The 18,550-nt window shown below is 42.5% G+C and overlaps 1 protein-coding gene across 4 annotated transcripts in view; it reads left to right on the forward strand.

The window, feature by feature from the left end:
- The first annotated feature begins 10,589 nt into the window (after positions 1 to 10,589).
- trim9 (tripartite motif containing 9) overlaps positions 10,590 to 18,550 on the forward strand; it is a 40,020-nt gene continuing 32,059 nt past the window's right edge. For all 4 annotated transcript variants that reach the window (XM_068721699.1, XM_068721701.1, XM_068721700.1 and 1 more), the window contains exon 1: positions 10,590 to 11,568. In XM_068721699.1, the coding sequence (XP_068577800.1) occupies positions 10,732 to 11,568 (837 nt within the window). In that variant the 5' untranslated portion in view covers positions 10,590 to 10,731. The remainder of the gene's footprint in view (positions 11,569 to 18,550) is intronic.

An 18,550-nucleotide genomic window follows, 5' to 3' on the forward strand; every position in this document is an offset into this window, starting at 1 on the left:
CTCTTCAAAGAATTGCACAGAACAAGAAACATGGAAACAAACATAAAAGCATAGCACTCCACTACTTTCTGGTTGCACATCAGAGCACAGTGGGTTTTATTTTGAATGTGCTGTGGCTCAACTGATTCTCCTCTCCTCCTTTTTTTTTTTTTTAGTAAAATTCAGTTTTTACCTGAATACTCTGTGATCCCCTGAGGAGGAGACAGGCAACAAAACACCAAATAACCCCTTATATCTTTGCACACAGTGTACCTGAACATTCATCCAATCTAATTTGAAAGCAGCCGAGATTACAACAGAAACTCCCAATATTAAGGAACACAGCTTCCTGCTGTCCTCGAATCTTCAGTTCAAACGCGTCAACACTAAGAGCCCCGAGGAGGCCATTAACTGCACACATGCTCACATTAATGCAGGCGCTCCTCGGCGCCCATTTGAAGGTGAAGGCGAGACGTGTTGAACATGTGTGACACATTCATAATCAGTGAAACAAATGGCGTCTTCTGGTATGTCATTTGCTGCTAATGGCATATTTAATGACGAGGCATCAGAAAACACACAGAAGACTGTTTCGTCTGTCGAGGCATAATGGAGCTGACAAACTCAGTCCCCTTCAAAATTAGGTTGAAAACAAGATGCTACTTTGTGTCTGTGAGGGATTATTGTAATGCGTGTGTACATCAGCCTCTAGTCTATTGATTTATCTACAGTTCTGCTCCTATCAGGTTTCTTTATTGGTCAGACTTTTATATATGGATCTCTACTCACAGGCTTTCCTTTCCTGGAGTGAAATACAATTTGTGGATGATATTTTCCAGATCCTGCAGTGACTTCAAAGTTATTATTTCAGGTGTAATCAATGGTAATCAAAGTACATTTACTCAAGTAATTATAATTGCCTTTTACTACATGTCAGAGGGATATAAAGACGTTTTTACTCCACTACCAACATTTTGCAGACAGGACTTAGACTCATACTGTAATGAAGTATTTTTACATTACTATAAATACTACTTTCAGATGTCAGTGCTCTCTCTTACGTTGTTTGTTCTCCCTGCAGGCCTGTGCTGCTAAAATACCATCAATCCTGCTGATATTCATCTATAACCAGAGCGAGGCGCTTACATAAGGTGGATTTTCTTGTCGCTAAGAATGCCCAATGCCCATGTAAGTAAAGTCATTCATGACTCACTGACAAGTGATGCTCACGCAGGCCTCTGCTGGTGTCTGAGAGGCAGCAAGGATTGTCGGAAGCAGTGGGAGGACAGGACAGAGAAGTGTGAGGAAACAGCCTGAAAAGCAAGAGGTGGGAAGCACTCAATGGCGTATCATTCACACACGGACACCCACGCAGACACACACTCATCAAAAACCTTTAAAAATATATTTACGTAACGAGCTTCCTGCCCGGAGCGGAGTACACGAGTATATCCTATTCCTTCATAAATATAAACATGAAACAGACGCGTCATTCGGATGTGACGTAAAATGTTTCTCTTTTCACGACGTAACTCTCAGTATCCTGAGCGTTAACATCGCTGTCAAGATGCCAAAAGCATTTACACAACGTATTTCATTGATCCGTAAAGACACTGGCTTTGTGGAAGATAAAGAAGATACAATTTGTTTTTTTTCTACACAGACATTTCAGAAAATCCCCAAATATAAAGACTTTAACACTTGAGCCAACCAGCTTCCAAATTAATCATGAGCTTGTATCAAAAGATTCAGAAATAATTTGTGAAAACCAAAAGAGGCAGGACTGCCAGTGCATCCCAACTATGTACTCACTATTTCTGCTACTGTGATGGTAGATAGGGGAGAAGAAATGGAAGTACTGCCCCATTCTGTATGAACAGAAAGTTGGTGCAACTAACAGATGCCAATTGAGGAATGACTTCAGACTTATTATGATTTAAATGAACTTCACAATACCTTGATAATATGTTCGTTATGTTTGTTTTTTTACTGTTGTCATTCACAGGCAACAGAGCTTCTTTTTTAACACCATCCAATCATTTCTTTATGGTTTCTAGATGTTAATTTTGAAAGAATTTAATTTATCTCGCACAGCAAAAGTGCCCTCTTGAATTCCCCAACATATATAAAATATGAATAAGTGCCCACTACGGTGCCCCACATGCTAGAAAACTTCTGTCCCCTTTGAGCTGGTGCCCCACCGCATACAGCTTTTAATTGTTTTCAAACAGCCTGAATTATTTTCTTGAATGAAAAACATTAATTATACTTAACAATTTACTCGTGCACCAGAGTAACGTTGGTGTTGGTAGTAAGTCACTGACGCTGTAGTTTTCAGCCAATTTTTTAAACAATTTCTCAGCTTTGGAGCCTAAATATTATTATCACAACACAAGAAACATACACCAGGTTGGTTTCATTTTAAAAGACTTCTATTCCTTTCGTCATACTGGACATGCAGCTTCACCCTGCAGTCTGCACTTCAATGTAATCTAGTGGGGGGAAAAAATTAAATCTTATCCTTATTCAGTGCAACAAAAAGCACAAAATGCTTGAGCCAAAGCCAACATGAAGCTTCTGCACTCTCTCTTTTTTTTCCTCTTTTTTCTCTCTTTGCTGCAATCTGTTGCAATCCCAGTTCATCACAGACACACAAACCTCAACTGATAATGTTAAAAAAAATCCACTTAAAGCCACAATGGACTGTGTTGTCAGGGTAGCTTTTGGTGAATCACTGTGCTTTTTGATGCTGTTGAATTGATTGTGGATTTGTCGTGTGTGTCCCCCCCCCCCCCCCATTAGTTGTATTGAACTCCGGATAGAAAGCTCGAGCTGCCGGTCCAGTATGAAGAAAAGGACAATGTACATATGCAGGTGTATACTACAGGAATGTATGTGCAGATCTAGACAAGTAAGCACATTAACTGTTCCTTCACACTTTTTTCTTTTAAGTCTTATGAAATGACATCAAAGCAAAATAATAAAAAAACAGCCAGATGAGTGAAATATAAATGAGAATAGTTTACTTCCGTTAAAAGAAACCTCACATCCACAGCCTGTAGAGGTATAATGTATATACACTGGTTCTTTCTTGTTCTTCACCGTCTCCCTATAGTACAGTATGACGGGTCTAATATTAGATCAGGGGAGACCTACTGTGCGATGGCATTTTAAAGCTTTCAGTGATGGTCTGTGTTGTAGTTTGAAGTGCGTTAACAGAGAGGTTTTCCAACAAACTGGCCCAATTTGAGCTTTTATTATTGAACACTTTGCCTCAAAAAGGCCGAGAAAAGCACCTTGTGTTTATAGTGAACTCTGCCTGTGTGGCTGAGTGTTTTAAAGGAACATTCCAGTATTTTTCAACCTCGGTATTTCGTTTCGATTGTGTTTCTGAGTGCTAGAAAAGCTGTTCACGTCTGTAAGCTACATAGTAATGAATAAATAGAATGGCTCTGGATTTAAAGCTCAAAATGTGATTGAAATGTAACTAATGTGTCTTCATGCACTCCAAATGTTGGTTTTTTTTTCTGTGTGCATTTACATAAAACGAATGCTTCTCATAAAACATACTGCTTTCCAAGAAAAATCAAATTCAACCATTCAATCAGGACCCTTCAGCGTGATTTATCCAGCAAGGCCAATGCCCGGGACTGACTGTTGGCTTTCTAATGTCCTTTGCTGTCGGAGCTGGTGTTCACCACCGAGCCTCTTATTGCTCCCCAGGGGGGCTGCTGCTGCTGAGATGGGGGAGGCATCAATGAGAAAACTACTAGATCAATGGTCACCAAGCCAACCTCTAGTGCTGTGGGAGGTCAACTCTCAATGGCAGAAAGGAGAGATTTACAAGGACACCTGGGTTGCTGGGAGAGGAATTTAAGGAAAGATGGACGGAAGATGGTGGAAACAAAGAAACAACATTGGGAACATAAATGATTCCACAGCCCAAGAGATTATGAAAAATGTATAATTATTTTCTATTTTTACTAAAACGCTGACTTCAATTTCCTGGTTTCAAGAGAAACATGCTGAAGAGCTTTAAAACGTGCTGAATTCCAAAATACAGAGCATATCTATGATGGAGAGATTGCCTCCACACAGCTCTAAATATGGTGACGGCTGAGCCAGCGGCTACAAGCTAACGGTGCTAACAGCGCTAACAATGGCACCAGTGCTGACAGAACATTATTTACCAGAGCCGGAGGGTGGGCGTAGGTAATACAGCACAGTTTGGACTTTATATTACATTACATGTTCAATAACTTTTCGTAAACAGTAAAACCGCTTCCTCCATCACACAGAGATTTGAAATCACTAGAGTTGTAATCCCTGAGGTTTTACTGTGTGGAGAAAGAGGGGAGTCATCTTTCACCAGCTGCTGTAAATGGCTCGTCATATTTGATAAAGATGTTTAATGGGTTGGAATCTCTTGGCTCTGTAGCTTGCGGGCTGTTCCTTCGTTCTCCACACCTCCCAATGGACTTCTCATACTGTATGACCACTGATGGATATCACTATCAGACTTTCATTGCACCAGAATGTATATGTTTTTTAAATCACATTCAGTAAAAGCAGCATACCGTACCTCCTCCTGGCATATTTCGATAAGAATAAACACTTAGCATTGGCTGTAACATCATACAGTGTTTTTTTTCCTATTATTTTGCTCCATTTTTCTGCACCTGTTCTGTTTTCATTAAATCGGAGGTAAACAGAGTCCTCAGGCCAGTAACAAAGCCTGCAGTAACATGAGCTGACTCCATTAGTGGGGAGTCCCTGCTGGATGCTGGGTGGGGGGTTGGGAGGGGGACTGAATGTATGGATGGAGGCTTGTGAAGCACATTGCAACAATAGGGAATCCATTTGTGCATTGCCCAACACTATAACTCTTAATTTCCTTGACATTTCTGGGTTATTGAGAGTATTTAGTCGGAGTAAGTCTTTGAAGGAGATGGGGAGAGGTGGATCTGTTCAATGAAAAGGCCTCTACACTGACGCCTTGTTGAGCTGCACAACTATATTATTCTAATATGAGCCCTAAAGAAACATTAATTTCAGTGTGACTCAACTAATTCAACTAACACATTTGTATGCTTTTGCCTACTAGAGCTCTAAATCTGACTGAATGCATGTTTAGAGACACTGGAAAACGAGTGCTGCAGGAATGAGACCTAAAACAAAGAAATGAGACAGCATTTTAGCACTTCCGGTTCCCTTGTCTTAAAATCATTGCGTTTTTTAAATGTATGCTCCAAATATAGTCTGTGGTAAAAAAGAGACTCTTAACATTTTGTTCTACGATAAAAAAAAACTCCCCACAAGTGAATTTTGAAGCTGCTACGTGTCTGAAAAAGGACGGTCGCTAATAAGTGGCTAAATGAGACTAAAACGTCACCACACAGGCTAGTCCTCCTTCACAGCTGATGCGACCAGGTTGTAGTTGGTTTATAGCCTAGCGTTAGCTTTTGACTTCTGACGATTGTGTCCACGCTTCAAAAGCGGTCTCCATTTGTGACAATTATCTTGCTGGATAAAACGTGTAACTATCATAAACGTTGGTTTGCCACAGAAGCATATTTTCTGCAATAATAATGCCAAATTTCCACTGGATTTCTGTCGAGGGAACTTCCTGGTTGGCCGACAAAAATACATCATCCCTGCAGCACTCTATAATCAATATTCTACATTTTGGGTCCAACCCTCAGGAGAACATTGTGTGAGTCCCCGTGCAACAGCAGAGCTGGGTTTTAATAGCAAATCCCCATCCTACTTATATACAATAAAAATAAAAATCATTAGGCTATTAATTGCGGCACCAATTCCCTGCAGAGCCTGAACGTGATGCTGCACGTGGAGACCTTTCCCTGCTCACATGTCTCTTCAGGCAGCTCACACATACAGTAAAATGTCTATTGCTCTTTTGTCAATGGTGCTCTATTAGCGATGCAGCAGAGCATGTTCTGTTGCTTGTTTTGTAAGAATTCACGATAACGCTGACCCTGGTCCCTCTTATAGGAAGGCTGTGTGCAGAGAGAAAGAGAAAGAGCCACCCAGCACACAATGGAGCACTTAAATGTATTTCAGTAGCAGTTTCAGCTGCTGTGTGCCGTCGTATCTTCACTGACAACACGGCACTGAGAGGCAATCCAAGTCCGTGGCTAAGAAACACATCATTATGGCATTCCTCTCATGCTGATTCCCTGCAGAAAACTGCAATACTTAAACTCAGCATGCAAGAAGACGAAGAAACAGGCCAATACACTATTGTCTTTCACTCATATCAGGTATTCTGCATGTCTTGGCTGTAAGAATTTCAAATTTGTTTCGTGCATTCGCCAAAAGAACAAACAAACAAATCTATACTGTGGTCCCTGATTTTGTTTTTATTTTACTTGCATCAGAGTTGTGAGGAAAAAAAAGTAAAGGACTGAAAAATCTTCTGTACAAATTGAGAATTCAAGAAGTTTTCTGAACAAATGCACACAACAAGCTGTAAGATGTTTTTATATTATCAGAACACCCATGTGACCTTTGTTTTCCTTTAGGCCATGTTTGTAAAACATCTCTTTACCTTCCCACTTCTTCTTCAGGATACATATCTCTCTTGAGATGAAAATGACCCTGTTTAACAACCACAGCAACAACAAAAAAAACATCTCAATGTTGTTCTTTACTATCATTAATTCTGGAGCACATCGAGTTTAGAAATAATAATCACAAATATGAGGCACCTCTCCCAATTTCTCCCTGAAGGCCTAATTTACAAATATTGCATCAGAAAAATGCATATTTCGGGTCACTGTGAAGGGCACAGATGGTGCTGAATCCATTAACATGAGTTCATTTGAGGTTGTGGGAGATTCTGTCAGGAAGTCGGCAGAGTGACTTTGGGCTTTTGTTAGCCAAGTTGCTCGTTCTGCTACAGAGAGCCGTAATAGCAGATGGTGATAATGTGAGATCTGTATAAAGAGACTGGAGGTGAATGTGCAAGTGATGTTCAGGCAGCACTTTCATAACTTTGATTCACTACTTTCTGAAGGTTACATAAAGCCATGAACTCTGTCAACTGCAAATGAGCTATATAAATAGCCCAATATCCCTGGGGATCATGTCCATATCGGACGATTCTGCACATCACGATTTATGTCCAATGCGAGGTGTGACCTAGTGGCAAAAAGTGAAGTTGTGTAGGCTGAGGTGCTGGACAGATGTTTAGCAAGTCTGACACGCAGGACACCACAGAACTGCCATTACCATTTGCCATGATCTTTCTCAAATCCTAACCAGGTGGTTCAGTTTCCCAACCAGAACCTCAATCATATTTCATTCATGGAGACATGTCCTCCAAAGAAGAGCGACAGCATCAGTCTTTTCAACAAAGACAAACGTTTACGTTCAAGCGACAAAGACCTCTAGCGGAAGTGATTTTGTAAGAGTTTTGAGTAGCAGAGACATGATGTTGTCCTGTTAATACAGGCATCAGCTCAGAAAACACAATCTTAAACCATATACTTTATTGCCATGCTCAGATATTGCAGAAAGTGAGAGGACGTAAAAACCTTTTCTGCAAAGAGTTAACAAGCGTTCGTAGCAGGATGCTGCTGACAGTTCTCATTTACTAAAAAGCTATTTCAGTTCAACTTCTTTATCTTTAACTCAAAACAAAAGAAACACCATAGCTTGTCTAGAAAGTACGTTTCCTTCACTATGGCATTTGGGACCCAGTATAACCATCCAGTCTCCAACATTACAGTAGCTTCGTCCTTTAAAGCGTTACAGAACTTTTCTTAAGCCAGAGCTCAGACACAAAAGCACTTTTCTGTTCATATCTTGGCGATATCAGCGCTGTGTCCCGTAGAGATTCGTATCTAGCCTGAGTTGTGTGCTGCAAAGCTCCTGCAGTCTGTGCACTTCTTTACACAAGCGGCCCGATGCCTCTTGGGCTGCAGAGGAAGTCTGTGCTGCCGAGAGTTAATAGACTCGGTGCAACACGCAAAGGAGACTTGATCCCTTATCGATGGAGGGGACGACTCCAATAAATCACGTGAGCTCTTGGCGGGACGATTGAACTGTGAGTTGAATACCGCTGTAACTGACAACGGAGCGTTGTTCTCCCTCTGGTGTGTAAGAGATCAAGGTATTGAAGGTTTTGTGACGCCTTCATGAGCAGCTATGTCTGCAAATTTAAAGTAATTTATACTTCTGCGGAAAAATTACTTTGAATAAATGCCCTTTAACATTATCATTATTAACTACATTATGTGACATGAATATAAAGTCCTTAAATTTGACTTTATGTGTTTGCTGATACTGTTGCCTAATCAGCAGCTCTTTTACATTCGTCCTCGCGACGCCTCTTCTATGTTAGTGCACGGGTCGCCAAAAAACAACTCAATCACAGACTTCAGGAGCATTCTGGGACGTGATCACGGAAAAGTAAAAAGAAATCTGTGAAGATTTTCCACTCTCAGCCGCCTGGTGCGTCTGCCCTGGCAGCAGGAGAGAGTTGGCACTTACGCAGAAATAAAAGATGAAATGCAGATTCAGTAGAATTGGCCACTTTTCTACTCGAAGGCGGTAAACAGGAAGACGCAGTGTGGCCCCAAACTGAGGAGATTACACAGAGAACAATGTCATCATGCTGGAGGCGGCAGCAAGCACGCATCCAAAAATAGCTGATGGTCTGGTTGCAAACATTTGGTTTGGATCAATGCTGTATTTGGTTAAATCCGGGGGAATATTTACATGGATAAACTTGCCATTTGTTATATATTTCCTCAAATCTTAACAGAATTAGGAGCAGAAGCTTCATCTGCACAGAATGCTCTGATAATTCAACTCCTAAATCTTATATTATGTTACAGAAATGAGAATCATTAGCACAACTTGAGTTTAGATTATTATTATGTCTAATAGTGGAAATATGAATGCATACCCGAGGATCATGCTATGAATAAATATAAATGCTTGTTGCAATTTTATCTTTTTATTTCCTTCATTTGCTTTGATTATTACGGATCTCAATGAGATGATTCCTATTTCCACTTTGATATGTTTATCAGTCAGCCTACAATGTGATGCATTGGACACATTGCTGAGTGATTATCTTCGTTAGACAAAGACGTCTATTTTAATGATCTACCCATTCTCTACACAAATATGCAAATGTAATCACACTGAGCCTCACTTTGCCCTCTGTGCGTCTGAGAAAGCCGTCCGTAAAATGGGATTATTTCATTTCATTTCCCCGTCACCAGCCTCGCTGGGAGCTCACGTTGCCATGGACGTCTCGGAGAAGACGGAGGTATTTGGCCACAGAAATGGAGAGGCTCTAGATACTGAAAGAAAGCCCTCTTCTGAGAGCTGCTGCTTTATCTTATCTCACAAGGTGTCAGTTTCCCTGTCTTCAATCTCCCCCAGGAGTGATCTTTGCTCTTTCAGCAGCTGAGAGGAGAAGCTTTTCAAATAACAAACGAACCAAATCCTGCAAGTTTACACATACGGTGCAGCCGCTCTGCAAAGCTGCACGGGTTTTATTATTCAGATCCTGGTTTAAGAAATCTTAAGATTGTCTGTCAGAAAAAAATCACGTGGAAAGTAACTAAGTCGAGTTTTGCGTATCGATACTGAAAGTACTTTTACTTTAATACTCTACTGCATTTCAGAGAGAAATATTGTTCTTTTTACTCCAATGTATTTATTTGACAGCTCTATAATGCTGCAATGCAATACATTTGTCAGTTTTGAAAATAGAAAACTCATTAAGTCATTTATCAAACTAAATGTCAAACACACACTGACTCCAGCTTCTCAAATATGAAGATTTGCTGCTAATTCCTCTCTTTTATATCCTATTTAAATGTATGATTGAGATCATTAAGCCTGGGTTTTGACCTTGTGGTGGACATTTTTCATTATTTTTTGACATCCCATAGACAAAACAACCAACTGATGAATCAATACTGTAGGATGCTAATACAACATGTCATTAGTTGCAGCACTACAGTAAGATTTGGCATAAAACATGTGATGAGCCTTAAAAAAAACAAAAACTGCTGCATTGCCATGGACGAATTACCTATAAATCACTTTAATGTGTCAGTAAACATAATAAAATATATAATCATGAGTGATTTTACTTTTCATACAGATCATCAAGATATAGTCATGCTTTAGTAACAGTTAGGATGCAGGCTTTGAACTTATAACTGAATATGTTTACATTGTTGTTGTAAACAACTGTTCTTCCTTAAGTCAATGGACTAATCAGCTTAAAGAGAACATCCCACTGTTGTCTTTGGTTGTCTTCATAGAACTGATATAAATGATTTATTATATCTGCATGATCACATTGTATTAATTGCTGTGCATTGAGCGGATAGTCTCGCATTGTTCTCCTTATAATCAGCAATGTCTAAGGACACTGTTGATACGTCTCGCTGTAAAGCTCATTAACCTCTCCTCACTGACAGCTGACTCATCCAATGGTTGTTTGGAATCCACTGGTTATCCAATGGCAGCCCTTTCTGAGCCGATGCTGGTCGCCTATTGGTGAAGACGCGTGTGATGGTTCGGTGTGTTGCCTTTTCCTCTTGGTCAAGGTTGCACTGGCAGTGAGAATCGCAGTTGGACGCGACCGGAGCTCCGTTTACGCGCAAACAAGCAGACAGACTCATCAGCCCGACACTCCGCTGTAACTTCTCCCGTCTGCGTTCTCACGCCGCCGAGGAATCTCTCACCTCCCCGAGAGCAGCCATGGATGAGATGGAGGAAGAGTTAAAATGCCCCGTGTGCGGCTCTTTTTTCCGGGAGCCCATCATACTGCCGTGCACCCACAACATTTGCCAGGCGTGTGCCCGGAATATTCTCGTGCAGACCCCCGACGCGGAGTCCCCGCAGAGCAGCCGAGCGTCCGGATCCGGCGTCTCTGACTATGATTACTTGGATTTGGATAAAATGAGTTTGTACAGCGAGGCGGACAGTGGATACGGTTCCTATGGGGGCTTCGTCAGCACTCCGACCACCCCTTGTCAAAAATCACCGAACGGTGTGCGGGTTTTCCCCCCGTCCGTCCCGCAGCCTCAACCGCAACAGCACCTGCTGCCGCAGCCCGGCTCTCTTCCCCCGATCCCCCGCAACTCCTGCATCACTTGCCCGCAGTGTCACCGCAGCCTCATCCTGGACGAGCGGGGGCTCCGCGGATTCCCCAAGAACCGGGTGCTTGAGGGGGTCGTGGACAGGTATCAGCAGAGCAAAGCGGCCGCTCTTAAGTGCCAGCTCTGCGAGAAGAGTCCGAAGGAGGCCACCGTGATGTGCGAGCAGTGCGACGTCTTCTACTGCGACCCGTGCCGCCTCCGGTGCCATCCTCCCCGCGGTCCCCTCGCCAAGCATCGCCTGGTGCCGCCAGCGCAGGGGCGGATAAGTCGCCGCGCGAGTCCCCGCAAAACATCCACTTGCACAGAGCACGAACTGGAGAATCTAAGCATGTACTGTGTGCAGTGTAAGATGCCCGTGTGTTATCAGTGTTTGGAGGAGGGCAAACACGGCACACATGAAGTCAAAGCTCTGGGCGCGATGTGGAAACTGCACAAGGTACGTGCGTAAAGGAAAATATAACAAGCTGCAAAATCTTTATGTGATGTTGTACCAGTGCGTCTTTTCTCTGTGCGTGTGTGTGTGTGTGTGTGTGTGTGTGTGTGTGTGTGTGTGTGTGTGTGCGTGCGCGCGCCTTTATTCCCAATGATTCACCAGCCTCTGAGCTGAGCAACAAGTCCGCCTTGAAAATAATGTACGTTGTATCTTGTCAGCTCCGCTTCGCATCCAGCAGACATACAGAGCGGTGGGGGATTTATTCTCTCAGTCACAATGGATTTAAATGAACGCTTTACAATCAAAGTAAGTAGATGAATTTGCCCTCCCTGACAATCCTGCATCTCACATTTTAGTCAGCTTCGTGAAATGCGCACGTCTCCAAACTGGGAACTGTGCTGTCTTTTGGTGCGCAAAGCTGTCAGGAAGCAGCTCTATTAGAAATTCTGTTCACGAGTGGAACACCAGGAGCAGGCCTCCTTTATCAACAGCAAACTGCTTCTTCTTTTCCGTCAAATTATGAACTGACGTTGTGTAGGGATTCTGGCATGGTTTCAGCTCTTGACCATTTGTCTCATGAGTTTCCACACAGCAGATTCCTTCACTCTCTTTATATATATATATATATATATATATATATATATATATATATATATATATATATATATATATATATATATATATATGTTCCACTCCCCCTGTGCTCTGACAGCTCAACAGGCACCCCAGAGATCATTAGCCACGGCTAATATTGGAGTTACGCTTTAATAGGAGCCAGCAGTGAAGCACAGATGCAGCAGGCCTTTGGTGTGGATTGAGGTGCTATTTTGGAAGCCGAGTTGTTGTGGGCAGGGAGGCGTTTCAGAGGGCTGCAGTACATCTACGCCTCTGCAGCTGCAACCCTCACCTCCACACTCCTCAGTTTCCAGTGGCGAGGGAGGATGTGGAGCTGGATATAGATGTTTTTCAATACTCTCTCTCTCACACACACACACAGAGGAAGGGTGATGTGTAGAGATGGTGTTGCCTGGTGTCCATGAGAAAACCAGAAAATATGGTGAGTTTTTGTGCTCGAGAAACTCACACACCTTTGCCTCCCTGCAGGCGTAGATCAGCTGTCCTCATCATTTGCAGTCAAGATAGGTGTCGTATGTCTCCAAAAACAGCCATTTAACAGACCTCCAGTGCAATCATCTCCTCCCGATGGTGGTGAAGATAGTGTGTCACCTCAGATGTATGAGGCAATTGTGAAATTGATGGAAAAATCAGAGGGGGGTTGATCATTTCACTCCCATCAAATTGCCATCACTTGAGAAGTTGCCGACCTTTTCTGCCTCATCTTTCTTGGATCCAAACTGTCAACAAAAAAAAGGAACATTTTTAGAAACCAATCGATGGCCCCAGTGATATTGGTGCCAACATGCAGCCTGTCGTCCTGTTTTTCGGCTTCTATCACGGCACCTGCTTATTACTGACCTGTTATCTGAAGCTGCTGCCTGCAGAACTGTAACAGATGGCGTGGAGTTCGGAGCTGGCAGCGTTGAGGATGGGCATCTTTCAGAGCTTCGGGGTGTTCCTCACATAATTCATCAGGGGAGAAATGAAACAGTTTTCCATATCCTGCAGATACACTGTAGATTGTCACGTGTCACTTGTTCTTAACTGTAAAGCACATAGTGTCGAAACTCGAGGAAGTGGCTTCCTCTGAAATCTGATTGGTCACTACTCAGATTTTCTGTCTGATTGACATTGAAATGATCTGAAATATAATTTATTTATTTAATTATTTATCTGCTAGAACTCGCTGTCTGCTGCTGGATATTGATGCGAGAGATGAGAGTTAAAAACAGTAAAGCTGTAAAACCAAAACAATGAGCTGAAAGATGCTAAAATGCTCTGAGGTGCTGAGGGGAACTGAAGAGTCGATTGATGATTCTCTCTGTGTTCATCACTACGTCATTTGATACATTTTATGTATAAAAATAAAGGCTAGTGCCGCTTTAAGTTGTGGCTTTGGCCGTATGCAAAACCATATAGTATTCTGATACACATTCTCTCTCAGATATACTCATACAACCAGAAAATAAATGCACATAAACACAAACATCTTCTTTTTCCCTTAAAACTGATCAAAGCTGTTGGTTGTTGGATATTGTGACTGGGTTGCCGCATGTTCCAGCATCACTGTCTCATGTTGATGCAGAAAGTACAACACTAAGAAACTTGAACCGTGTTACTTTGCGACAAAATCTTAAATCCACACCTGTAGCATTTACATTTGCGAGCTGAAAACACGCTCGCTGATATCATTTAATAAGATCTCTTCTATTTTCCAACTGGGATTTTTTTTACTTCAAGGTTTTTTTTTAATCTGCACCGTCATCGTCGTCGTCGTCTTGTTACGCTGGGACAAGCTGTGCGCTCTCTTTCTCTCTCTCTCTCGCTCTCTCTCTCTCTCTCTCTCTCTCGCTCTCTTTATCTTTGTGAAACATTTATCTCTTCACGGAGACGGAGTTGAACCACCTGCCGTCATGGCAACCAAATCCCCCTTGATGTTGTGCAGAGCAGCAGAGGTCTCCAAGATACCGGACCCCACGAGGGATCCATCCCAGAGCTTTACAGCCTTTCCCTCCTCCCTCTACAGTACATTTGTGTCTAAATGAACGTGACTACAGATCATTACTCTCGCTTTATGCTCAGGCGTCTTCTCAACTTCTCCGCTGGTCTCGCGGGCAATAAAAACGACTGTGTTTTCATCTCTAACCCTCCCTTTTGGACCGCGTGACCATGTCTAAACCGCGATGGAAATCAATTTCATGTCTCCAAAGTCAATTTCAGTCACGAAAGACGAGTAGAAATGTAAGAGCTCCATCGTGTGTATCGCCCTGCACCACGTCTGCCTCTTCAGATTTGTGTCAGAGGGTTTTATGTGGTGACGGGATGTCCGTGTTAATCTCCGTAAATCACATTAAAAAGAGTAAAGGGGCATCGTCAAGAGCGTTAAACCCCGACATGGTGAGTGGTCCTCGGCCTTTCACGGATGTCACAAGAGGTCGCCCAGGACCCCGAATGCAATCTAGGTCAACCTCTGTCGCCTCATTGTGTTTAGAGGCAATTAGAGGTGATTTATCACGTAGAAGCTTATGTACGAGATGCGTGGGTGTGCAGAAAATAAGTAGCAGATTGCAGCAGAAAATTTGCAATTTGCCCTCTTGCCACGAACGGAGAGATAAATCAGAGGCTGCAGAGGAGATCTGATCTCCGACATCCCTGAAAATGTCCCTTTGAGCTCTGCATGCAACAAGAAAAAGCTTGAAGAAGTGAGTCATTTCAAGGATTTCACAAGTGATTTAAGACATTTTTCCCTTCTAGTGTGGACATTGTGCTCCCCTTTAATGTCACCGTGTGTTTGATCCTGACATAAACAGACGCCCTGCACACCTTGACACCAAGTCAACACAGACAGATCTCAGCCAAGATGCCCCAAAAAGCAAGCTAACGAGGACAGACAGAGCAGGCACTGGGACGAATGCTAAAAGACTCGTCTCAATCTTGAGGCCGATGTCGTCGGCGGCAGTTGATTCGCGTCTGGATGAAGAGACCTGCAGCTCAGCGTGAGCGGTGAAGGAGAAAGCCTTGGAAGAGTCAGACACTGGCGGCGGGATCCCCGTCCTGCTCTCCTGGTTTAACTCCTGTCTGCTAATAGTAATGAGGCTGGCTGTCAGTCTGGATCCATTCCCCCGCTGCTCCACACTCCAGCATGCAACCGCCCCCATACAGAGGAGTAATGAACCTCATTGGTTCAATGTGCCATGCAAACTACAATATGTCATCTTTACCATCAATAACCGCATGGCAACGACGAGTGTGAACTACTGGTCTTTCTCACAGAAATTGGTAGTATTCATTTGCAACACAAATATTTGGAGAAGCAGTACAGCTGCCGTTTGCTGATGCTGAGATTAGAAATGGCTGACCAAAGTAATAATGCTGATGTTAGCTGTCCCCGGTCACATGCTTCAAACGCCAGTTTCTGCAACATCAAACAAAACAAAGCAGCGGGCAGCATCAATACTTAAAAAGATTCTGTCCTGTTTTTAGTGGAACAACCTTGTTCAACCGAATGTACAGCAGACGGGACACAGTTAGTGACCAGCTTGTGACAAAGAGGAGCATTTAGTGGCTAAAGAGACAGATGTTACCTCTGAGACTAGACTAGACTAGACCGGAGCAATGAGGAGAGGGAATATTGGATTTGGTGATAGGTGATAAATATGTCGATGTTCTGTTTACAGCTTCTTCCACTGGCCCCAAATGGCCAATAGATATAAATAATGCTGCTCTGACATACAGGATTTCAAACATGGTCTTTCAATAGATTATATGATGCAGACTTGAGGTGGTCAGTGAGCCAACCTATTTAGAAAGGAAAATAGATATAAGAAATGTAACAATATCTCTTCTTTATCTCTTTTCTTAGCTAAACGTTGGCTTATTCTGATATGTTTGTCGTGATTAATTACAGTGTGAACAATAGAGGATTCTGGACCTTTTTTTTTTACTGTGGCCTGTGGTTGGTTCAAATTGTAGTGTAATGTTGTTGTAAGTATCGTCTTTGCTAAAGTCAGACGTTCCCAAACTTTGCAGACCGTGTGCTACATTGTACCAAATACAATTTCACAAGTACCACTTCCCACAGCAGATACCAACAAACTCGCCAATACGGCCTTCGCTGTTCCTTTGGCTCTGTGACGGTAGAGTCCAGATTTATGTAGCGATCCGGGTAACGTCTTTTCATTTAGCTAGAAGTGGTGCAACAAGTGGTGCGGCAGCCAGTTGGAGTGCAGTTGCCTTTTAGAAAGGCTCTTGCGTACCACCAGTGGTATGTGAGCCACCGTTTGGGCATCGCTGCAGTATAAGCGATTGTGTGCAGATAAAAGACACGTTTGCTCGTTTGTTTATGACAGCAGGCTGTGATTCACAGATATGGGGATGAGGCGGAGGACAGAGGTCTGTAGAGAATGAAATTTCACAGTGGGGTCTCAAAGCCATTTAGGTTGACGCTGCTCCATTACAGGCGGTGGTATTTACCCCTCGAGCTGCCATGTAAAGAGATTAGCTGTGTAAATGTTAATGAAGGAGGGAGATAAAGAAGAGGCAAATGAGAGCGACAGAATGACCCAGAATGCCCGAAGAGAGGAAGTGAAACAGGGGCCGAGCAGGAAAGAGAGGCAGAGCGATGCTGAACGTCTCATCCAGTTTGACGAGATGCTTAACAGAATACTTCATGTTTAGTTTGAGTCATCTTGTCGTCCTGGGTCCACACAGAAAGCTTATGCACTGAAGGTATTTTTTATTTTGACATATTTTTATACACAGACCAGCTGAATATTTCAACTTGCTCCAGACGTGGAACTGGAGAGAGATAAATGCCTCAAAACTCCAATGAGCCAGTTTCCCTCTGTGGCCCGACTGGGAACGAAAGAAAGGAAGTTTTCTTCTTCTTCTTTTCTCTACATAAATGAGTCCAAACCAAAAGTAAGTTATCAGATTTTGTAGGATGATTTGAACACAGAATAATTAATTATGCTCAGTCACATCTGGCTGCCCTAACACAGTCAACCCACATTAAATGAGGACATAAAGTAAAAAATCAGGCTCATCCGGAAATCTGTGCAGCAGATGACGAGGACAGGTTACAGCCTGCAGTGACCTGCAGTGATGCTGTTTTCATCATCAACATAATTATCATCAGGATAATCATCATCAGCGACATGGTTTTGATTTAGACGATGAGGATAGAAACTTAGAAGAAGAACTGATGTCATTCTCCTCAGTCTGTTCTCATTTCAGCTCTATTTATTTATAGTGCGTTCCTTCTAATGTAACCTGTTATCAGCTTCTCCACGGATTGATTTGCCTGACCTTAAAAAATACCAGCTTGTTAGCCGCTATGTACCCTGCAGCAATGACCGATCAAAATATAGCCCAAAATATCAACATGACAGTCCCCTGAATAGGTGAGGTTAGGTCCGACTTTGCCTTTAACGTTACACACTACCTGACATGAGCAGCACATTTTGCTTCCTCTCCTATTAATATCCACATTAATTTAATCCATGTCTGGAATTGCGTAACCCCTCGTTTTGAAATTGGTTCAGCCTCAGACCTTCAAAGCTCACACACACACACGCACACACACACACACACACACACACACACACACACACCTCGTTCATCCACACAGGTGTTTTCACTTATATTGCCTGATTAGACCTCTTCTCTGAACAAACAGCACGTCATTGACAGCTCCCTAACTCTCCGGTTGCACCTGTTTTTAGGGCAACACAACTTATACCATTATCACTATTAGCACATAGACGACTCTTCTTTTTTTCCTGTTTGTCCTCCATTTTGTCTGACCTTATATGAATCAAATGTTGGAAAAAGCAGCTTCCATCTGACTATAGGTCAAATCAACAGCTGTGTGGGTGACAGGGCCTTTATTAAAACAAAAACTTGTAAGACGCTCCACACGCATGAAGAGGAGTTAATTCAAACTTATGTCTGACTAAGGAGACAGCGTCACAAAAGAGGATTTCACAATCTTTTTTGGTGGAAAAATCAACAAATCGACTTACGATGAGGATTGCAGAAATTTAAAAGGTGTAAAGTCCAAATGTTGAATCCTAAAAGTGGTAAAAACTTTTTTTTTATTATGTTTGAGAGCATTGTATGCCTTTTTGCCAACAGAAGAGAAAATTATGACAAGACATGTTACAGAGCTGCCCGGATGGACGTCAAATGTTGCTGTTTCCACTCCAGAAACATTGTTTTTACTAAATAAATGCTCTAGTCAAAGAGGAGAGTAACTGACTGAATGACCTGACAGGACCTTTAAAACACCTTCCTCTCCCTCCTCCTCCTCCTTCACAGGTATAACAGTATACAATCTCCATTTCACTCTTTCTCTGTACTTGATTGG

Source organism: Cebidichthys violaceus, unplaced genomic scaffold (genome assembly GCF_023349555.1).
Source record: "Cebidichthys violaceus isolate CVI_PGR_0920_01 unplaced genomic scaffold, fCebVio1.0.p SCAF_28, whole genome shotgun sequence".
Classification (NCBI taxonomy): domain Eukaryota; kingdom Metazoa; phylum Chordata; class Actinopteri; order Perciformes; family Stichaeidae; genus Cebidichthys; species Cebidichthys violaceus.